Below are 18,090 nucleotides of genomic sequence, written 5' to 3'. Positions count from 1 at the left end.
TTTTGCTTAGCATATTACCCTCTAGTTCCATCCACACTGTTGCAAATGGCAAGATTTCATTCTTTTTGATGGCTGAGTAATATTCCATCGTACATATATACCACATCTTATTTATCCATTCATCTGTCGATGGACATCTGAGCTCTTTCCATATTTTGGTAATTGTGGACATTGCTACCATAAACATTGGGGTGCATGTGTCCCTTCAAATCACTATGCTTGTATCCTTTGGATAAATACCTAGTAGCAAGCACTGTTTCTTTAATGGACCAGTAGAGATGGTAGGGATGCCTCAGGATTAGCAGGAAAAACTGGAATTTGGAGATGTATTTTTTATTGAGTTTTTTTTTTTTTGAAATAGTGTTGTTTTCCTGAAATCGGTGAGCTTGTTGGATGTTTATGAGTTATTGGTCCTTAGCCCAGTGTTTGGTACATAGTAGACTCTCACCAAGTGTTTACAGAGTCAACTAAAATGAGGGATTTCATAATTCATGGAAAGAATGCTTGAGAACAAGAGTGGTGTGTGTGTGTGTGGGGCGGGGGGGGGGGGGGGGGCTAGCTGTCTGCCCAAACTTTTCTCACTACTTCTTCTGCTTCTTTTCTAGCAAGATAGTTTTCTTTCATTCTTCTTTGCATTTGACATCTCAAAATAATGCAACTGCTAAGTTAACTTTATTGCAGAGACTGGGCTTGTCAGGACATAGCCCTGCTCATCCATGGTAAGTAAAGTATTCATTAAATCAGATCTTCGTCAGGCTGTAAGCCTATAAGCCAGTGGTTTCCAACCTTGGCTGGGGTGATAAAAATTCTGATATCTGATTCTCATCCTAGAAAATGCTCACTTAAGTTGTCTGGGCATCCTTTTTATTTGTATCTAAGATGGAGAAACAGTGTTCTGAACAATTCTTTCCAGAGGATCCCCGAGATCATTGGGGATGAAGGCCCTTTCACAGTCTCTCCACCTGGGTCAAAATTCATTTGACTCAGCCACTTGGGTCCTGGGTTGAGCTCCTGCTTTTAGTCTTATTTTCCTGTCTGGTTGATTTTTATCTTTTTATGCTTGGGCCTCCAAAATCCTTTGTAAGGGATTTTGGAGAAGTTAGAATTTAAACTCTATTCCTCTATGTCTTAAGGTGCACCCTTTTTGAGTTCACAGAACAATTACTGACAACAAGTGCATAACTTCATGGCCACGAGTGGAAGAAATAGGAAATCCGATCCTCAGTTTTGTCAAAAACCTTGCATGTTAATTTTTATTAGGGAAATAGTCATTGAGAAACCAAAGGTTGTTTCACTGGAGATGCAACGATAATGACTAGGGAGAGGCGGAGAGAGTGCTATAAATTAAAGATCTCAACAACTTATGTTACGCATGCTTCCTGCTTCTTTGCCCAGCCACCTCTGTCTCCAAAAACCAGGTAAGTTTTTTCTTCGGCTTCAACTTAAGACTTCTGTTTTTTAAGAACACTGATGTTTGCTGATTTGAAAGAAGTACTTTTGTTATGCATAGTTTTCCTTGGGCTGGTTTTATTTAATACAGAGCCTACACAGCCATATAGTGACAATGTATCATCATCTTGTTTGACAGTAAGTTAATTCATTCTATTTCTCAGTTAACTTGCAAGGAATCCCTGCAAGGCAACTTGGGGTTGAAATGGAAGTTTTAACAGCAGATGTAGAATGCCTTAGTAGGGATGGGCCCTTGATGGCCAAACCCCTTCAAAGTATTTAGGCTTGCAAAAAATTTTATTCTGCATTGATTAATCTCATTCTTATTTTAGGATTTTTCTGGAAGCCTTTATAAACTAGTTATAACATAGCTGCTGGGGAGGAAAATATAAAATGTGTCTTATTTGCTTATTTTGGTAAATATTAATTGCTCTTAAAATTATTTCTTTTTGTGTGAGATAACAAAAGTAACATGAACTCATGGTATGAGCCTGAAACAATATAGAAAAATGTAGAAAAGAAAACACTCTCTCCCCTACTTAATAATCCATGGCAAAGAGATATATCTTTGCCCTTCAGGGAAAATTCAGCGCCGAGTCAAGTTTTCAAGCAGTTAGGGATCGGGGTTTAAGAGAATTAATGTATCCGGCCACTCGCTGCACTAGATCTCGAATCAGTTGAGAAATAGAAAGTATCAGAGAAGGAGCAGCTGTTGGCTTTATTATTTTAAGGCTGGAACACTGCTTGGACCTGAGGTCAGCAGGGATTCCTAGGCCTTCCTCTGGCCTGATCATGGGCCAGTAGCTGGACAGCTAGACAGGAACAGGCAAGGACTGGGCCTGCCGGGGGAAGATTGGCACAGGACGAGGCAGCGGGCAGATACAGGCAGGCTCTGGCAGAGAACAAGAGAGAAGGAAACCATTTAGGCATTAAGCCCACTGCCTGGGGAAATGAGAACAGAAACACCGTATGCTGTCAGATTGATTCACGTCTCCTGTCCAGAGAAGGCCAAGAAAAGGGGGAGGAGCAGACATCAGTGAGTTTTCCCTGGGAGGGTGACAATCTCTATTTTCTGAATCAATGCAGGGAGAGGAAGAGAAGCAGGAAGGGCTCCTGTGACATAAAGGAATTCAAACAAGTGAAATGTTCTCGTTTGGTTTTGATTGTTGTTGTTGTTCTAGATCTTGCTGGAATCTTCATGGATTCACCTGTGGCAGCATACACTCAGTTTGGGTTTAATCTCTTCCAAAAGCTGAATAAAATACATGATGGCAACATCTTCTTTTCTCCTGTGGGCATTTCAGCTGCCATTGGCATGCTCGTCCTGGAGGCCCGAGGAGCTACCGCGGTCCAGTTACAGAAGGTAAGGAGCCTCCTGTTGCTGTCCAGCATGGGCTCGTCTCTGGCGGCTGCCCTCCAGCATTACCCTGAAATGGGGCCGGGAAACAGAGAATGCATTTGAAGACACAGAGCAATTTCAGATCTGTCAGGGAAGTCCTCCTCCTTCTCCAAATATCGCCATGCCATCTGCTTCTTGGTGCTTGAAATTCCTTTGAGTGGGGGCTGAATGGACTCGTCCAAAGTCATTAACTTCATAATTAAAGATAGAGCATGAAGAACAGAACCTACTGGAAGAAGTTGCATAATCCCCACTAGGCTATAAATGACACATCAAAGATCAGTACACGAATGGCTAAACCACTGTAGGTGAGATCAATGGGCAGTTGAGACCTTTGCATGATTTTGCAAAGGAGAGACATGTTACCTGTTTGCCACTGAGGTTTCTTAAACATTTTACTGATTCTGTGTGAGGGTTTCTCTATTCTGACCACAACCATACTATTTTCTGTCCCTTCCAGATGCTTTTCTCTGAAAAAGATGCAGAGAGCTCAAGCATCAAGACCGAGGAAAAAATGGTGAGGAGACAGGTGTTGAAACCTTCAGGATGGCTGCTTTGTTGATGTGGGCTCCCTGGGAAAATGTGTAGGAGAGCTAATAGTTCATACTTATTTTTAGGCAATTGCAATCACCGCAGCCAAGTAGGGTTGCTAGTATTATATAATAATAAACCCTTAATATTAAGAGAAGACTTTTCAAAAAAGATGTATTTATCTACTTTAGAGAGGGGGAGAGAGAGCACGAGCCAGGGGAGAGGGAGAGGGAGGGAAAGAACCTCCCAAGCAGGGCGTGATCTCAGGATTCTGAGATCATGACCCGAGCTGAAACTAAGGGTCAGACGCTCAACCGACTGAGCCACCCACACACCCTTAGGAGACTTTAACTTTAAAGCACATTGACCACTCTGATGTAGGTGCCCATAGACTGAAAAGTCCCCGTGGCAGAGTGAATGGGTTTAGGAGTTAAACAGATTTGAGTTCAAATCCTGACTCAGTCACGTAACAGCCATGCTACTTTGGGCAAGTTATTTTCTTTGAGCCTCCATGAAGTGTCCAGTGGGGCATCTGGAACACATTGGTGACTCACCCCGTAATAATGGCGGTGGTAGTAGGCAATACTATTACTACGTTCCATTTTTATTTTAAGCCCCCTTGCTGATACTTCATTTTAAAAATATATTAGCACAAGACCACTGACTTCTTAGGGTCTCTTCCAGCTCTAGGGTTGTAGTATTCCTTACCTAAAGGACAATCTGCTCAAACATGGGGAAGTTCATGGGTCAGGGCTAGCATCTGGAGATGGTTAGAACTCTCAGGGGGGGCACATCCGCCTGACAGTAGTCATAGCTCAGTCCCAGACGCTCATAAAATCCTGGCTCCGGTCACCCAGCAGTATGAGCTGTTCATTTCACAATCCCACACGGTCAGGTTGTCTGGTTGGCTCGGTGGCGTATGTGGAGAGTCAGGCTTCCTCACGAAGTTTGTGCAACAGCGTTGGGTCAGGCAGCTCCTCCACTGTCCACTCAGTCAAGGAGCACTGTTGCTTTCAGATCCTTCTCCCTCCCAAGCATAGTAGCCTGTACAGAATCTTTGTGGGAATTAGAAAAAAGGACACCCCCTTGGACAGGTGCCCACTCCTGGCTTGGTGATGGGGATGAGGACGGAATTTCAGCTTTGTGCTGGACACAACGTGTACGGCTCTGCATAGCAGCTCTGTCCATACCTCAGGACTTTTCTGTGAGTCACGGAGGTACGAAGAAGAGTAGAATTACTGACTGAAAGGATATTAGGACTGGGGCCTGTCTTGGAGGCTGCCTACTCTGATCTCCTTTCTTTCTTTCTTTTTTTTTTTTTTTTAAAGATTTTATTTATTTATTTAACAGAGAGATAGAGAGCACAAGTAGGCAGAGAGGAAGGCAGAGGGAGAGGGAGAAGCAGACTCTCCGCTGAGCAGGGAACCTGATGTGGGACTCGATCCCAGGATCCTGGGATCATGACCTGAGCCAAAGGCAGACGCTTAACCGACTGAGCCACCCAGGCGCCCCTAATCTCCTTGCTTAATCGATGAGAAAACAGATGAGTAGAATGAGCTGCCCAAAGACATGCCAGAGGTACATTTGATTATCACATGAATTCAGGGTATTCTGAACCTTGCTTTTAAAAATTGAATTTCAAGATTTTAGTATGAGGTCTTGATGATTTCAAGAGTTGTTGAAGGAAAACTGCTTTACTACTCACAACACTTCTGACACCAAATGTGGGTTTTTCCCCCTCATGTTAAACAGTTGTGACATTAACTGCCTGGAGTCAGAGCAGACCCCAAACATTAAGGGCTGCATTCCACGAGACTTGCCCTGCTTCAGATGCCAATTACAAGGAAGTGAGTTCCCAGATCACCCACACTTCTGTCCGACTTGGCTACAAATCAGAGGATCCTATTACATCCTACTTAGGTTTGCTAATTTGCTATAATGGCCCACAGAACTCAGGGAAACACTAGTTTACTGTAAAGGATGCAAATGAACAGCCAGATGAAGAGATATATAGGGTGAGATCTCAAATTGTCCCAAGAGCAAGAGCTTCTGTCACTGTGGACTTTGGAGTGCACCACCCTCCTAGCACATGGATGTGTTCACCAACCCAGAAGCTCATTAAACACTGTAGTTCAGGAAATTTTATGAAAGCTTTATCATATAGGCATGATCAACTATTAGCTCTATCTCTGGCCCCTCTCCTTTCCCTGGAGGATGGGAGATGGGGCTGAAAATTCTAAGCTTCTAATTATGGTTTGGTCTTTTTCGGAGACCAGCCCCCACCTTGAAGCTGTTCAGGATCCCACCGATAGTTGTTTCATTAGAACAAAAGATGCTCCTATACCAGGAAATTACAACGGATTTAGGAGTTCTGTGTCAGGAACTGGGATCAAAGAGCAAATATTAAAACAAAAGATGCTCCTGGTACCCCTATCACTCAGCAAATTACAAGGCTTATGAGCTCTGTTAGGAATTGGAGAAAGAAACCAAATATACATTTTTTGTGTGTGTGTCACAGATGTAAAATATCTTGTTAATTTTTATATGTTATTTTTGTTGAAATAATTTATAATACTTAATATGTAGTTATGTATTATAGTTACATTGAAATGATGTTTTAGATAGATTTGGTTTGGTAAAATATAATATTAAATTTCATTTCATCTGTTTCTTTTTACTTTTAAGAATGTAGTTACTAGAAAATTTAAGATTATATAAATGTGGTTCACATGCATTATATTTCTATGGGACATTACTGGTCTCTAGTACATATGTGGGAGGTAGGGCTTATGTATGTTTGACTTCATTAAATATTAACCAATTGTTTGCCAAAGGGATTATAGCAATATCTGTTCCACTTAGCAGTGTACATTGGCCCATTTCATACTGTTGTACAGAGAGAGTGGAACCTGGCCCCACTGGCCTTGAAATCCCCAGTCATTGATGTTCATGTGCAGTTGACACTTGAATAACATGGGGTTGAACAGCACAGATCCACTTAGATAGGATTTTCTTTGGATAAATAGAACACAGTACTGTAAATGTATTTTCTCTTCCTTATGATTTTCCTAATAACATTTGCTTTTCTTAAGCTTACTTCATCGTAAGAATACAGCACATAATATATATATAACATATCTCTTGTTTTGATTTTGAAGATTGACAAGACAGAAGAGATATATCACCAATTCCAAGAGTTTTTGGATGAGATAGGCAAACCCACTAATGATTATGAACTAAAAATAGCCAACAGGCTATTTGGAGAAAAGACATACCTCTTCCTTCAAGTAAGTTTTGCTGAGTCCACCACATCTGTGAGTGGTATTAATGAATGGCCAATGGCCCTTTTAGGACGGTGGGTCCTGGAGGCATGCTGCCTAAGCTGACTCTCTGGCTCAGCCCATATCACTGGGTGCGTTCCCCTGCCTGTTCTCCAGACATCCAGACCCTTTGGGAGCTTCTTTTTAATTCTGGCAGTCTAATTCTGGGTTTTGCCTTAAGCCTATTGCACCTGCAAAAAATGGGCATGGAAGTACTCAAAGTGATTTGCCCAGGTCCTAAAATTCCCTGCTAACAATATTAGTCATCTTAATGTAGAGACACATTTATTTAGAGATGTAGTAAATGGATAGACTGAATTTTCATCCTCTTTCTATTCCTTCTCTGTTCCTCCTAAAGAAATACTTAGATTATGTGGAAAAATATTACCATGCTTCTCTGGAACCTGTTGATTTTGTAAATGCAGCAGATGAAAGTCGAAAGAAGATTAATTCCTGGGTCGAAAGCCAAACAAATGGTAGAGTATGGATTGGTCATTTAACAGAAAACACTTCTCGAGTACCTGCTCTGAGAGAAGACCTGAGCTTGACACTGCATGTGGGACCAGGGTGCACAAGCTTTTGGGGGGTGCAGACTTGAGATAAATTTTTCAGGGTTAGAAGGGCAGCACTGGGCATGAGGAGTGGGAAAAGATACTACAGTTGGTGGAATGGTCTCAGCAAATGGGAGAGAGCCAAGGGGCACCAGAGAGGGACCACAGGAAGCCAACTTCATGGAAAAACATAGTGGGGACGGACTTGCACATGACTGTGGTTCACGATATCTTTGGGGCTCCTGAAACTGGGCTAATGTCTCTGTTGGGTTCACATCTTTTCCTTTATATCAGATCCTTCCTTTCTGAGTCTGGGTCCATAAGTGGAAATGTCACAGAGTGGTTCCTTTCTCTTTGTCAAGTGAGAAACATTCAGTCTCCTCCCATTAAGACCTGCTTTACTACCTACAGCTGGGGCTGCCCAGGCTTCAGCTCCACTTGAGCGTCATGCCGGGGTGATTACAACTTTCAGCCCCATTCACAGCAGAGAACTTGACAGAGCCCTCACTTCATCCTCCCTCCTTATCCCCTAGTAGGAGGCAAATGCACAGGAAATACCAGACAGGACTATTAATATGGAAATACACTTTGGGGAGCAATAGCGGATACTTTAGTGTTAGAGTTTCAGAAATACATTTTTTTTTTTTTAAATTCCACTTATCAGGAAGACATTATTATTTCACAATGCATTTTTTGGTCTTCAAACTTAGTCCAAAAAATGAAATAAAATTTGGAAGAGCAGGAAAAAAGAGGGCCTATCAAAGGGCTGATTGAAGGCAGTATTCAGTGTGGGATAGGCTAAACCCAGAGACAAAAACATTAGCTCCTTTTCCAATAATATAAAAATCTCTAAGTTTTGGGTGGTAACTATATCAAATGGGTAAAAATAATAACAGCTAACACTTACTGAATGCTTCCTATGAGCCAGATAACATTATAAGTGTTTTACACATATTAAGTCATCTACTCCTTGCGATAACTCTATGAGGCAGGTTTTATTCCTGTTTTACAGATTTGGAAACTGAGGCACAGTGAGCTTAAATAACTTGCCCGAGATTCCTCAACCCGTAAGAGGCAAAACTGGATGCTCACAGAGGCAATCTGATCTCAGAGCTTGAACTCTTAACCATCACACCTCAATTTATCCAATGGGATAAACAGGTGATGGGCAAAGTGAGAACCTCCCTACGATTCTGCCAGCAAACCTTTTGTCGGCAAGGCCTTCAGGTGCTGACCTGGCTGAGTTTTTAATGATGAGTCAAGTCCATCTGCATCGTATCTGCCATGCATAGCACTTGTGGTTTTGAAGATAGGCCAATTTTGTTGTTGTTGTTTGTTTGCAGAAAAAATCAAGGACCTGTTTCCAGATGGTTCTCTAAACAGCTTCACCAAGCTGGTGCTGGTGAACATAGTTTATTTTAAAGGGCAATGGGACAGGGAGTTTAAGAAAGAAAATACCAAGGAGGAGGAATTTTGGCTGAACAAGGTATGGTCCTTAATTTATTTATGTGATGCGTTTACACATGGAATGTAACATCTAAAATCATATTTGAGCAAATGTCCATGGTAGATAGCAAAGTTGACTCTGAGGCTCTGATCTTTAGCATTGTTTTGTGTTGAGCTAATTACCTTGGTGAGCTAACTTGGTTGTCTTATGCCTCTTTTGACATGGCATGCTCTGGTGCTTTGTTGCAGAGTACAAGCAAATCTGTGCCAATGATGACCCAGTGCCATTCCTTTAGCTTCACTTTCCTGGAGGACTTGCAAGCCCAACTCCTGGGGATTCCATATAAGAACAACGACCTAAGCATGTTTGTGTTGCTGCCCAATGACATAGATGGTCTGGAGAAGGTAAAACCTTGCATCTCCTCCAATCTTGCTTTCATTTCCTGAGGCTCTGCATCCCAAAGCTTGTTTCTGGGTAAGCCTGGAAACAGGGCTTCTGTTAGGGAGCTGGTGTCTGGCAATGCCAAGCAGAAAATATTTCTCGTTCTGTGCAGCAACTATAGATGGATGTCTAAAGAGGAACACTAGATGATATCAGGTTTATTGAAAACAACCAATAACTAAAATATTTGGGGATGAGCTAAAATGAACATTTAAGGTCATATGGGAGTTCTAAAGATCAACCGCCATTCTGAGAAATGGTATGATCTCTATGATTGATCTCTATTTCTTTTTCCCAGAAAATTGCATTTGCACATACAGCAAATTTTGCATCCTGTTCAGCAGGCTATTAGACCTCCTGAATTTCTTTCTTGGGCCTTTAATTTCTTTTTAAAGATTTTATTTTTTTTGGAGCAGTTTTAGGTTTATAGCAAAATCGAGAGAAAGGTACAGAGATTGCCCATGTATCCCCCGGCCCTACACATACACAGCTTGCCTCATAATCAACATCACTTAACAGAATGGTAATTTTTTTTTTTTTTAAAGCAAGGATGAACCTACATCGACACATAATAATCACCCCAAATCCATAAGACCTTTAATCTTGAACCCCTTGACTTAGTCCCTTTGATTTAAACTTAGACTAAGATATCTCCTAGAATGGATCCAGTACATGGAAGTACTCAGTAAATGATAGATATTATATTATTGTAATACTAGATTGCGTTCTGCTGCTGTGAAACATCTCTAGTAGCATTATATGTTGGAAAACTTTGGGACGGCAAAATGGCGATATGTATGAAAGCTTTAAGAATATTCATACTCTGACCCCCAAATCCCAGTTGTGGGGATTGCCTTAGAGAAATAATTCAAAAGAAAAAAATTGCCTTTCTGAGTGAAATCAGTAATTTCTACATTAAATACCCTAGAATACATAGTTTGAAATTCATCATCATCATCATAATTGTTATTTTGGGATCCACAGTATCTATCAGCATCTATCATGCTGGATACATACGAGATGACTGTAAAGTGAATGGATGAATATTTGGCAAAATTTATCAGCTCGATGGACTTATTATCTATCAGTTTGAAGATATTCAGGAGAGATACAGATTTGTGAAAAAGTTTACATTAAAACAAGTAACATGGACATTCACTGTGATTGCAACTATGTAAATATATATATTATATAATATAAATTATATTAATGATAGCATTTTAATTATATATAATTCATATAAATATACAACTTAATATATATAAATTATACATCATATATTCATAAAAGACTACAGGGGAATAGTAAAAAATGATATGTATTAGATGGATAGAATAAGAACTTATTTCTCATCTTTAAAGATTCATTTAATACTATTGAGTTTTCACATATACACAGATAATTAAATAAAGAAGTATAAGACAAGTGCCTGCTATATAAAGACAAGAGTCTAGTGAAATAAAATTTCTACTTTTATTCATTATTAAAATAAATAATTTCTAATTGATACAAATCAGTGTTACAGTGTTTCAGCTTTGTATTGATAACCATACCACCTTCCCCTCCTTTTTTTCTTAATAGGTTATAGATCAAATAACTCCAGAAAAACTAATAGAGTGGACGAGCCCAGGGCATATGGAAGAAAGGAACGTGACCTTGCACTTGCCCCGGTTTGAAGTGGAGGATGGTTACGATCTGGAGGCTGTCTTGGCAGCCATGGGGATGCGAGAAGCCTTCAGCGTGTGCAGAGCTGACTATCCCGGGATGTCCTCACCCTCCAGGCTGCACGCACACAAGTTCCTACACAGGTCCTTCATGGTGGTAACCGAGGAAGGCACCGAGTCTTCGGCAGCCACCAGTGTGGGCTTCGCCCTCACCTCAGCCCCGGGTTGTGAACATTTTCATTGCAATCACCCTTTCCTGTTCTTCATCAAGCACCAGGAGTCCAACAGCATCCTCTTCTTTGGTAGATTTTCTTCTCCTTAGGATAGTCATTGCAGAAAACCAGTGTTGGAGTATTATTAAGACTATGGAAATAGCGCAGTCTTTAAAAAAAAAATTGTTTTACTTGCTTGCATTCCAATCTTACCATCAGAATCAATGATTTAATGACTGTAATAGGGTGTGTTATGTTTATAATTCTCCTTCAAAGTGAAATGTCCTTTTGTTTGTGCCACATATAAAGTGAGTTATCAAGGCTCATTAGTAATCTCCTGTTGATTTCTTCTGAAAGTAGATCAACCTCTTGTAGTTTTGTACACTGATGGCAAGAAACAGACTCCGCAGTGAAGACTATGGATTAGTGTTTCTGGGAGTTGCTCTAGTTCTAATAGCATGACATAATACACAAATAAAATAAAACAATAATTTACTCAATTGACATGTTATTTTTTTTCTTTCTCAGAAGAGAGTGTGGCCAACTGCATAGAATTTAGATGCACATTAGCAAAACATAAATTAAAGCTTAAAGTCAAAACAAAATAAAACAGGTATCAGACAAAGAGGATTCCCATATTTTCACCCTCTCTTCTAATGGAATGTCTTATCTGTTGTCAGTTGTGTAAGCATTTTGATATTGTGAAACAAATGTGATTTTGAGAAGCTAAATATTGTAGCTGATCACTATTTGTACCCTGTCACTTTTTAAAGTGACAGTAAATATCTGGAATGACTTTTAGAAGAGTGTTTTCTTTCTTTTTTGCCCGTTTACGTATTTCTGGTTATTTTGCAAGTGAGCTGTGGGCACTACAAAAGAGTATTTTCTTGAAGATGCTGTTTGAGAGGCTCTCAGTCTATTGCCAGTGCTCTTTATTATGGGCCTATCTACTTTTATTTTTTCAGTTTTTAACAAGATCCCATTGCTGACTTATTTTTTAACAGCTCCTTTGAGCTATAATTTACCTACCATAAAATTGACACATTGTAAGTTTACAATTCAATGATTTTTGTTAAACTTCTACAGTTGGGCATCTATCACCACAATCCAGTTTTGGAACACTTCCATCATCCTAAAAAGTTTTCCTTATGCCTGTTCCCACCCCCAGTCCCAGGCAACTATTGATTTGTTTTCTGTCTTTATAAACTTTTCTTTGACATTTCATATAAATGGAATAATAAAATATGTAGTTTTTTGCATCTGGCTTCTTTCACTTGGCATAATGTTGTCAAGCTTCATCCAAGTTATAGCATGAATCAATACTTCATTCTTTTTATGGCTGAGTAATATTCTATTACATGGATATTTCAGATTTTGTTCATTCATCAACTGATGAACATTTATATTGTTTCTACTTTTTGGCTTTTATGAATAATGCTGCTATGAACATTTTTTTTTTTTTTTAAGATTTTATTTTTTTTATTTATTCATGAGAGACAGAGAGAGAGACAGAGGCAGAGGGAGAAGCAGGCTCCCCACGGAGCAGGGAGCCCGATGCGGGACTCGATCCCAGGACCCTGGGATCATGACCTGAGCCGAAGGCAGACGCTTAATCGACTGAGCCACCCAGGTGTCCCTGCTATGAACATTTTGTATGCAAGTTTTGTGTGGACATATATTTCCATTTCTCTTGGTATATACCAATGAACGGGATTGCTGGGTCATATGGTGTCTTTGTGTTTGTCATTTTGAGGAACAGCCAAATTGTTTCCCAGAGTAGCTGCAACCATTTTACAATCCCATAGCAATGTATGAGGGTACTAATTTCTACTCATCCTTGCCAATACTTGGTATAGCCTGTTTTTAAAATTTCAGCTGTCCTATGGTTGCAAAATAATATCTCGTAGTTTACTGGTGTCTTTTGAAGTGCAAGTAGGGTCTAACATATCAATATTATCTTTTTTTTTTTAAAAAGATTTTATTTATTTATTTGAGAGAGAGAGAGAATGAGAGAGAGCACATGAGAGGGAGGAGGGTCAGAGGGAGAAGCAGACTCTCTGCCAAGCAGGGAGCCCGATGCGGGACTCGATCCCGGGACTCCAGGATCATGACCTGAGCCGAAGGCAGTCGCTTAACCAACTGAGCCACCCAGGCGCCCCTCAATATTATCTTTGAAGGATAATGCTTTTGGTGTGTTTGAGAATGCTTTCCCTAATCCAAGTTTACAAAGATTTCCACCTGTTTTCTTCTAGAAGTTTCACAGTTTTAACCCTTCCATTTAAATCCATGGTTCATTTGTGTGTGTGGGGGGGGGCAAGGTTAAGCGTCTAAGTTATGATTTTTTTGACTACGGGTATATAATTATCACAGTATCGTTTATTAAAAAGACAACCCTTTCTGCACTGAATTGTCTTGGTACCTTTATAAAAATTAATTAACCATAAATATAAGGTTTTATGTCTGGGGTCTCAATTTTGTTCTGTTGAACTACATGCCTACTGAAAATGACAATACCACAATGTCTTGATTGCTGTAATTTTGTAATATGTTTTGAAATCAGGGAGTAAGTACTTTGTTCTCTTCAGAATTGTTTTGGTTATACTAGGTCTTCTGCATTTTCATATAAAATTTAGAATCAGCTTGTCAATTTATTTAAAAAGCTATTGGGATTTTGATAGGAATGGCATTAAACTTATGGACCAATTTGCTCAATATTGAGTTTTCCAATCCATGAACATCAAATGTCTCTCCATTTATTTAGTAATTTCCTTTCTTTCAGCAATATTTGATAGATTCAAATGTACCCATCTTTTTTTCACGGAATTTAGACAATTCTTGATGCTATTGTGAATGGAATTATTTTCTTAATTTTTGTATCAAATTATGTTGTATACCTTAAGTATATACAATTTTTATTAAAAATAAAATAAAGAATAAAAAGAAGCATGAATATAAGATGTTTAAAGGAATTTAAAAGGGGGTGGAGTGTTAATAGGCATTTTGTTGAGTAATACTTTTTCTAATGCAGAAGAACTGTATCAGTTGAAGAATGAGAAATCCATATTCATGAAATCTCTGAGCATTTGGGATAAGATACCTTCCTAAGGCTTAGTATTAGAAGGCTAAACCAGCTCTGCTCCTTCCAATCACCACCTGATGGCCACTAAATAAACTGAAGTATACTTAAAAAGGCAAGGCAGAAAGAGAGGTGATTTATCCAAGTTATGAATAATAAAGCTTTAGGAAGAAATACAGTGGCTCAAAATGCAAGTAGGGGTGTGCTGACAGGGAAACAGATATGACAGAGGTATCACTAACCATAGTTGTGGTTCAGGGTCTCGATTGGTGCTTGCCCACCAGCTACAGTTATGGGGCCTCTTCACTCCACACATCCTTGACCAAATGTTCAGGATCTCTTTTTTTGGCTTTATAAGTGTCTTCAATGGAGTTGGGCAAGTCTACAAGTAGACGACCTTGGGGAGAAAAAAAAAGACAAGTGACACAGTTGAGCAACATCCTATTTGGCAAACAGCTGAGGAGCTGCTGGTTAAGCCCTCTCTGGTGTCAATCTGGGCAAGGTTGCTAACCATTAGCACCAAGTAACCACAGTACTAAAGACCCTTGAAAGGTAACATGGTCCAGGCTTAGCCAATCATTATAACTCATCTTTTAGCTACAGTAATCTGTGTTAGGGGTGGGAAGGTGGCCTGGGACTTCATATAAAGATGGGGGTAGAGAAGCTTTCTTGGGGGTGACTAGCTGGAATAGGATAATCTAGGTATTAGCCCAAGTCTAATGCTAGTCTTCTCATGATGTAGGAAGCTCTCCTTTATATAGTAGGAGAGGACGAGATCAATACGGAGAACAAGTGATCTGAAAAATAGAGGTATCTATCATCTATTTACCTACCTACCTATCATGTATCTATGGAGAGATAACTTGATCCACTTTTTTCCCCACAGTTCCACCAAAAAAGGAAAAAAAAAAAAAGCTGAGTTTTGTTTACTGGGTACCTGAAGAATCCTGAGGAATCTATGATCTCCTTAGACAAAAATTTGAAAAATAGCAGGCAAGTTGGGACCAATGTTTTGGGAGATGCCTGAAGTCCTAGTTGTTTTGAGGAGTTGATTAAAAATATTTTCATCTGCTGCAGATAGTGGGCATGCCAATGGCACAGCTGACATATTGTAAGAGAATAGAAGTCTTGGCTGATATTCTTGCCTAGATAGAAAACCATCTATTATTACAGGGAAAATAAGAAGAGAAAAATCTCAGTTAAATCTTAAAAAAATTTCCACTTAAGAATTTTTTCAAGTGAATCCTTTGCTTCTTGTTCTCAGAATGAATTGGATAATTCACATCTACTTCAAAATAGGCAAGCTGGTAAGATTTCATTGGAAATATAATTGCAATTGATCAAATTCTAGGTATAAGAATGTGTTTACAGATAAACACAAACTCATCAGAATGAGCTCTGGGCTCTGTGCACAGGGAAAAAGACACCTAAGATGACTAGAGTTTCAAATATTCTCTTATGCAAAGGCAGCTCAGGACTACATCCTTTTGGCTTCCATGGAGATGGATCACATGTGCAGAAGTATTTGGGTCAAATGTAAATTAATGCCTATGTTACCTTCTTTGGAAGCTATTTCCGAGGGAAGAGCAGGGGCTGAAAGAGCGGGTTGATGTTGTAGATGCATGGACTATGAGAGATCAAATGGGAAGATGCTTCTTTTTTTTCCCTTAAAGATTTATTTATTTATTTTATTTTATTTTTAAAGATTTTATTTATTTATTTGAGAGAGAGGATGAGAGGAGAGAGAGAGCACATGAGAGGGGGGATGGTCAGAGGGAGAAGCAGACTCCCTGCCAAGCAGGGAGCCCGATGCGGGACTCGATCCAGGGACTCCAGGATCATGACCTGAGCTGAAGGCAGTCGCTTAACCAACTGAGCCACCCAGGCGCCCAAGATTTATTTATTTATTTTAGAGAGAGAGTGCGAGTCAGGGAGGGGCATAGCGATGAGAGAGAGAAACATTAGCAGACTCTGTGCTCAGTGTGGAGCCCTACATGGGACTTGATCTCACGACCCGAGATCATGACCCGAGATCACCACCTAACCAGATCCAAAACCAAGAGTCGGATGCTTAACCGACTGCGCCACCCAGGTGCCCTAGGAAAATGTCTCTGAATGAGGACTCAGGAGACAGATTAACTGAATTTGATTCCCAGCTCCACCACTTATTAACTGTGTGACTTTGAACAAGTCACGTAGCCTTCTCTACTGCAATTTCCTCATCTGTAAAATCGGGAGATTACTCAGTAAAATAACGCCCTATCTGGTTGTTTCAGAGATTAAATGAGATTGTTTATACCAAGTACTTAAGAAAATGCCTGGCATTTAAATGCTCAATAAATGTAGGCTGCTGCTGATGTTTCTCCCTCCTCCTGTTTCTCCTCCTTTTCTTCTTTCTCTTCCTCTTCCTCCTTCTCCTGCTTCCTTGATTGTTACTGTTCCTCACTGCTCCTCAATCCTATACATTGTTATTGTTTATAGTAGCTGAATATGGAAATTCTATCAGTTTGTGTCCCAGCAGGCAAGAAATGACACATTTCATTTAAGTAGGATTTTTGAGGATACTATTTTTATACTATTTTTTTTACTAGCTTTTTATTTGGAATAATTTTAGATTTAAAAACGTTGCAAAGATGATACAGTGAGTTTCCATATAACCCTCATCCAGTCTCCCCTAATGTTATCATCTGACATTACTGTGTCAAATCTAAGGAATCAGCATTGGTACATCACTGTGGTAGACAGCATTCTATGATTCTACCTAGTATACACATACTGTCTCCTAGTTATTCAATCAAATACTAATCTAGGTGGTGCTATGAAGGGATTTTGCAGAAGCAATTGAGAATCAAAATAATAATAATAATAATGATAATGATAATAATAATAATAATAATAATAAAATCCATACCAGTTGACTTCAGGAAAGGGAAATTATCAGGGTAGGCCTGATCTAATCACATGAGCCCTTAAAATCTTGGTCTAGAGCTCAGAGACAGGGAAGTCAGAGGCAAAGTCTGAGGGATTTGACAGGAACAAAATTCCCTTGCTAACTCTGAACATGGAGGGTGCTGTGTGGCAAGACCCTGAGAGCCTTTAGGACCTTAGTGTTCCCTAGCTCCCAGCCAGCAAGTAAATGGGAAATTCAGTCCTACAAGTGCAACAGATAAATTTGGCCAACAACCCAAGTGAAGTGTATTCTTCCTCAGAGCCTCTAGAAAGGAGCACAGCCTGGCTGATACCCTGATTTCAGCTCTGTGAGTCCCTGAGTGCAGGATTTAGTCCCACTGTGCCAGGACTTCTGATCCATAGAACTGTGAAGGGATATATTTTTGGAATTGATTATGAAGTAACAGAAAATTAATATAATTACTATTAGCTGAACTCCAGGATTTACCTGGATTTTACCAATAATTTTTTCACTAAAGTCCATTAGCTGTTCCAGAATTCAGCACAGGATATAACAATGCATTTATTTGTCAATCTCCTTAGTCTCCTCTGATCTGTGACAGTTTCTCATCCTTTCCTTGTTTTTCATGACCTTGGCAGTTTTGAGGGGTACTGGTTGGGTATTTTGTATTTGGGGCTTGACTGACTTATTTTCTCATGGTTAGACTGGGCTTCTAGGATTTTTGAAAGAATATCACAAAGGTGAAGTGCCTTCTCTTCACATCATATGAGGGGGAACCTGACCATGTACATGACATCACTGGGAATGTTAATCATCTGGTTAAGGTAGGGTTTGTCAGGTTTCTACACTATAAAGTTGTTATTTTTCCCATTTCATACTCTATACTCTTTGAAAGGTAAGTCACTAAGTTCTACTTATCCTACTGGAGGTGGGGGGTGGGATTAAGCTTCACCTTCCGGAGGGGAGAGTATCTACATATGTTACTTCTGATTTTTCTGTAAGGAAGATTCAGAAGAGACTTAACAAAATTAATAGTTAATTGACTTTACTGAGATGTAATTTACATAAAATAAAATTCACCTATTTCAA

At 39.7% G+C, this 18,090-nt stretch overlaps 1 protein-coding gene across 1 annotated transcript; it reads left to right on the top strand.

The window, feature by feature from the left end:
* Positions 1 to 2,544: 2,544 nt before the first annotated feature.
* On the top strand, positions 2,545 to 11,516 carry SERPINB13 (serpin family B member 13). The gene is made up of 7 exons (XM_045886316.2): positions 2,545 to 2,812; positions 3,309 to 3,365; positions 6,538 to 6,666; positions 7,058 to 7,175; positions 8,594 to 8,736; positions 8,946 to 9,101; positions 10,720 to 11,516. Exons 1-7 carry the CDS (start codon positions 2,648 to 2,650, stop codon positions 11,122 to 11,124), a joined length of 1,173 nt encoding a protein of 390 aa, XP_045742272.1. The 5' UTR covers positions 2,545 to 2,647; the 3' UTR covers positions 11,125 to 11,516.
* Positions 11,517 to 18,090: the final 6,574 nt, after the last annotated feature.

Source organism: Mirounga angustirostris, unplaced genomic scaffold (assembly GCF_029215605.1).
Source record: "Mirounga angustirostris isolate CCGP_5_RB_7025 unplaced genomic scaffold, mMirAng1.0.hap1 SCAF_14, whole genome shotgun sequence".
Taxonomy (NCBI): domain Eukaryota; kingdom Metazoa; phylum Chordata; class Mammalia; order Carnivora; family Phocidae; genus Mirounga; species Mirounga angustirostris.
Note: the sequence above shows the minus strand (reverse complement) of the source record. Positions and strands in the feature narration are given on the sequence as shown.

Coding starts and splice junctions, on each gene's coding strand:
- SERPINB13 (XM_045886316.2), top strand. CDS start 2,648: ATGGATTCACCTGTGGCAGCATACACTCAGTTTGGGTTTAATCTCTTC. Junction 6,667..7,057: donor AGACATACCTCTTCCTTCAA/GTAAGTTTTGCT, acceptor TTCCTCCTAAAG/AAATACTTAGATTATGTGGA. Junction 8,737..8,945: donor AGGAATTTTGGCTGAACAAG/GTATGGTCCTTA, acceptor GCTTTGTTGCAG/AGTACAAGCAAATCTGTGCC.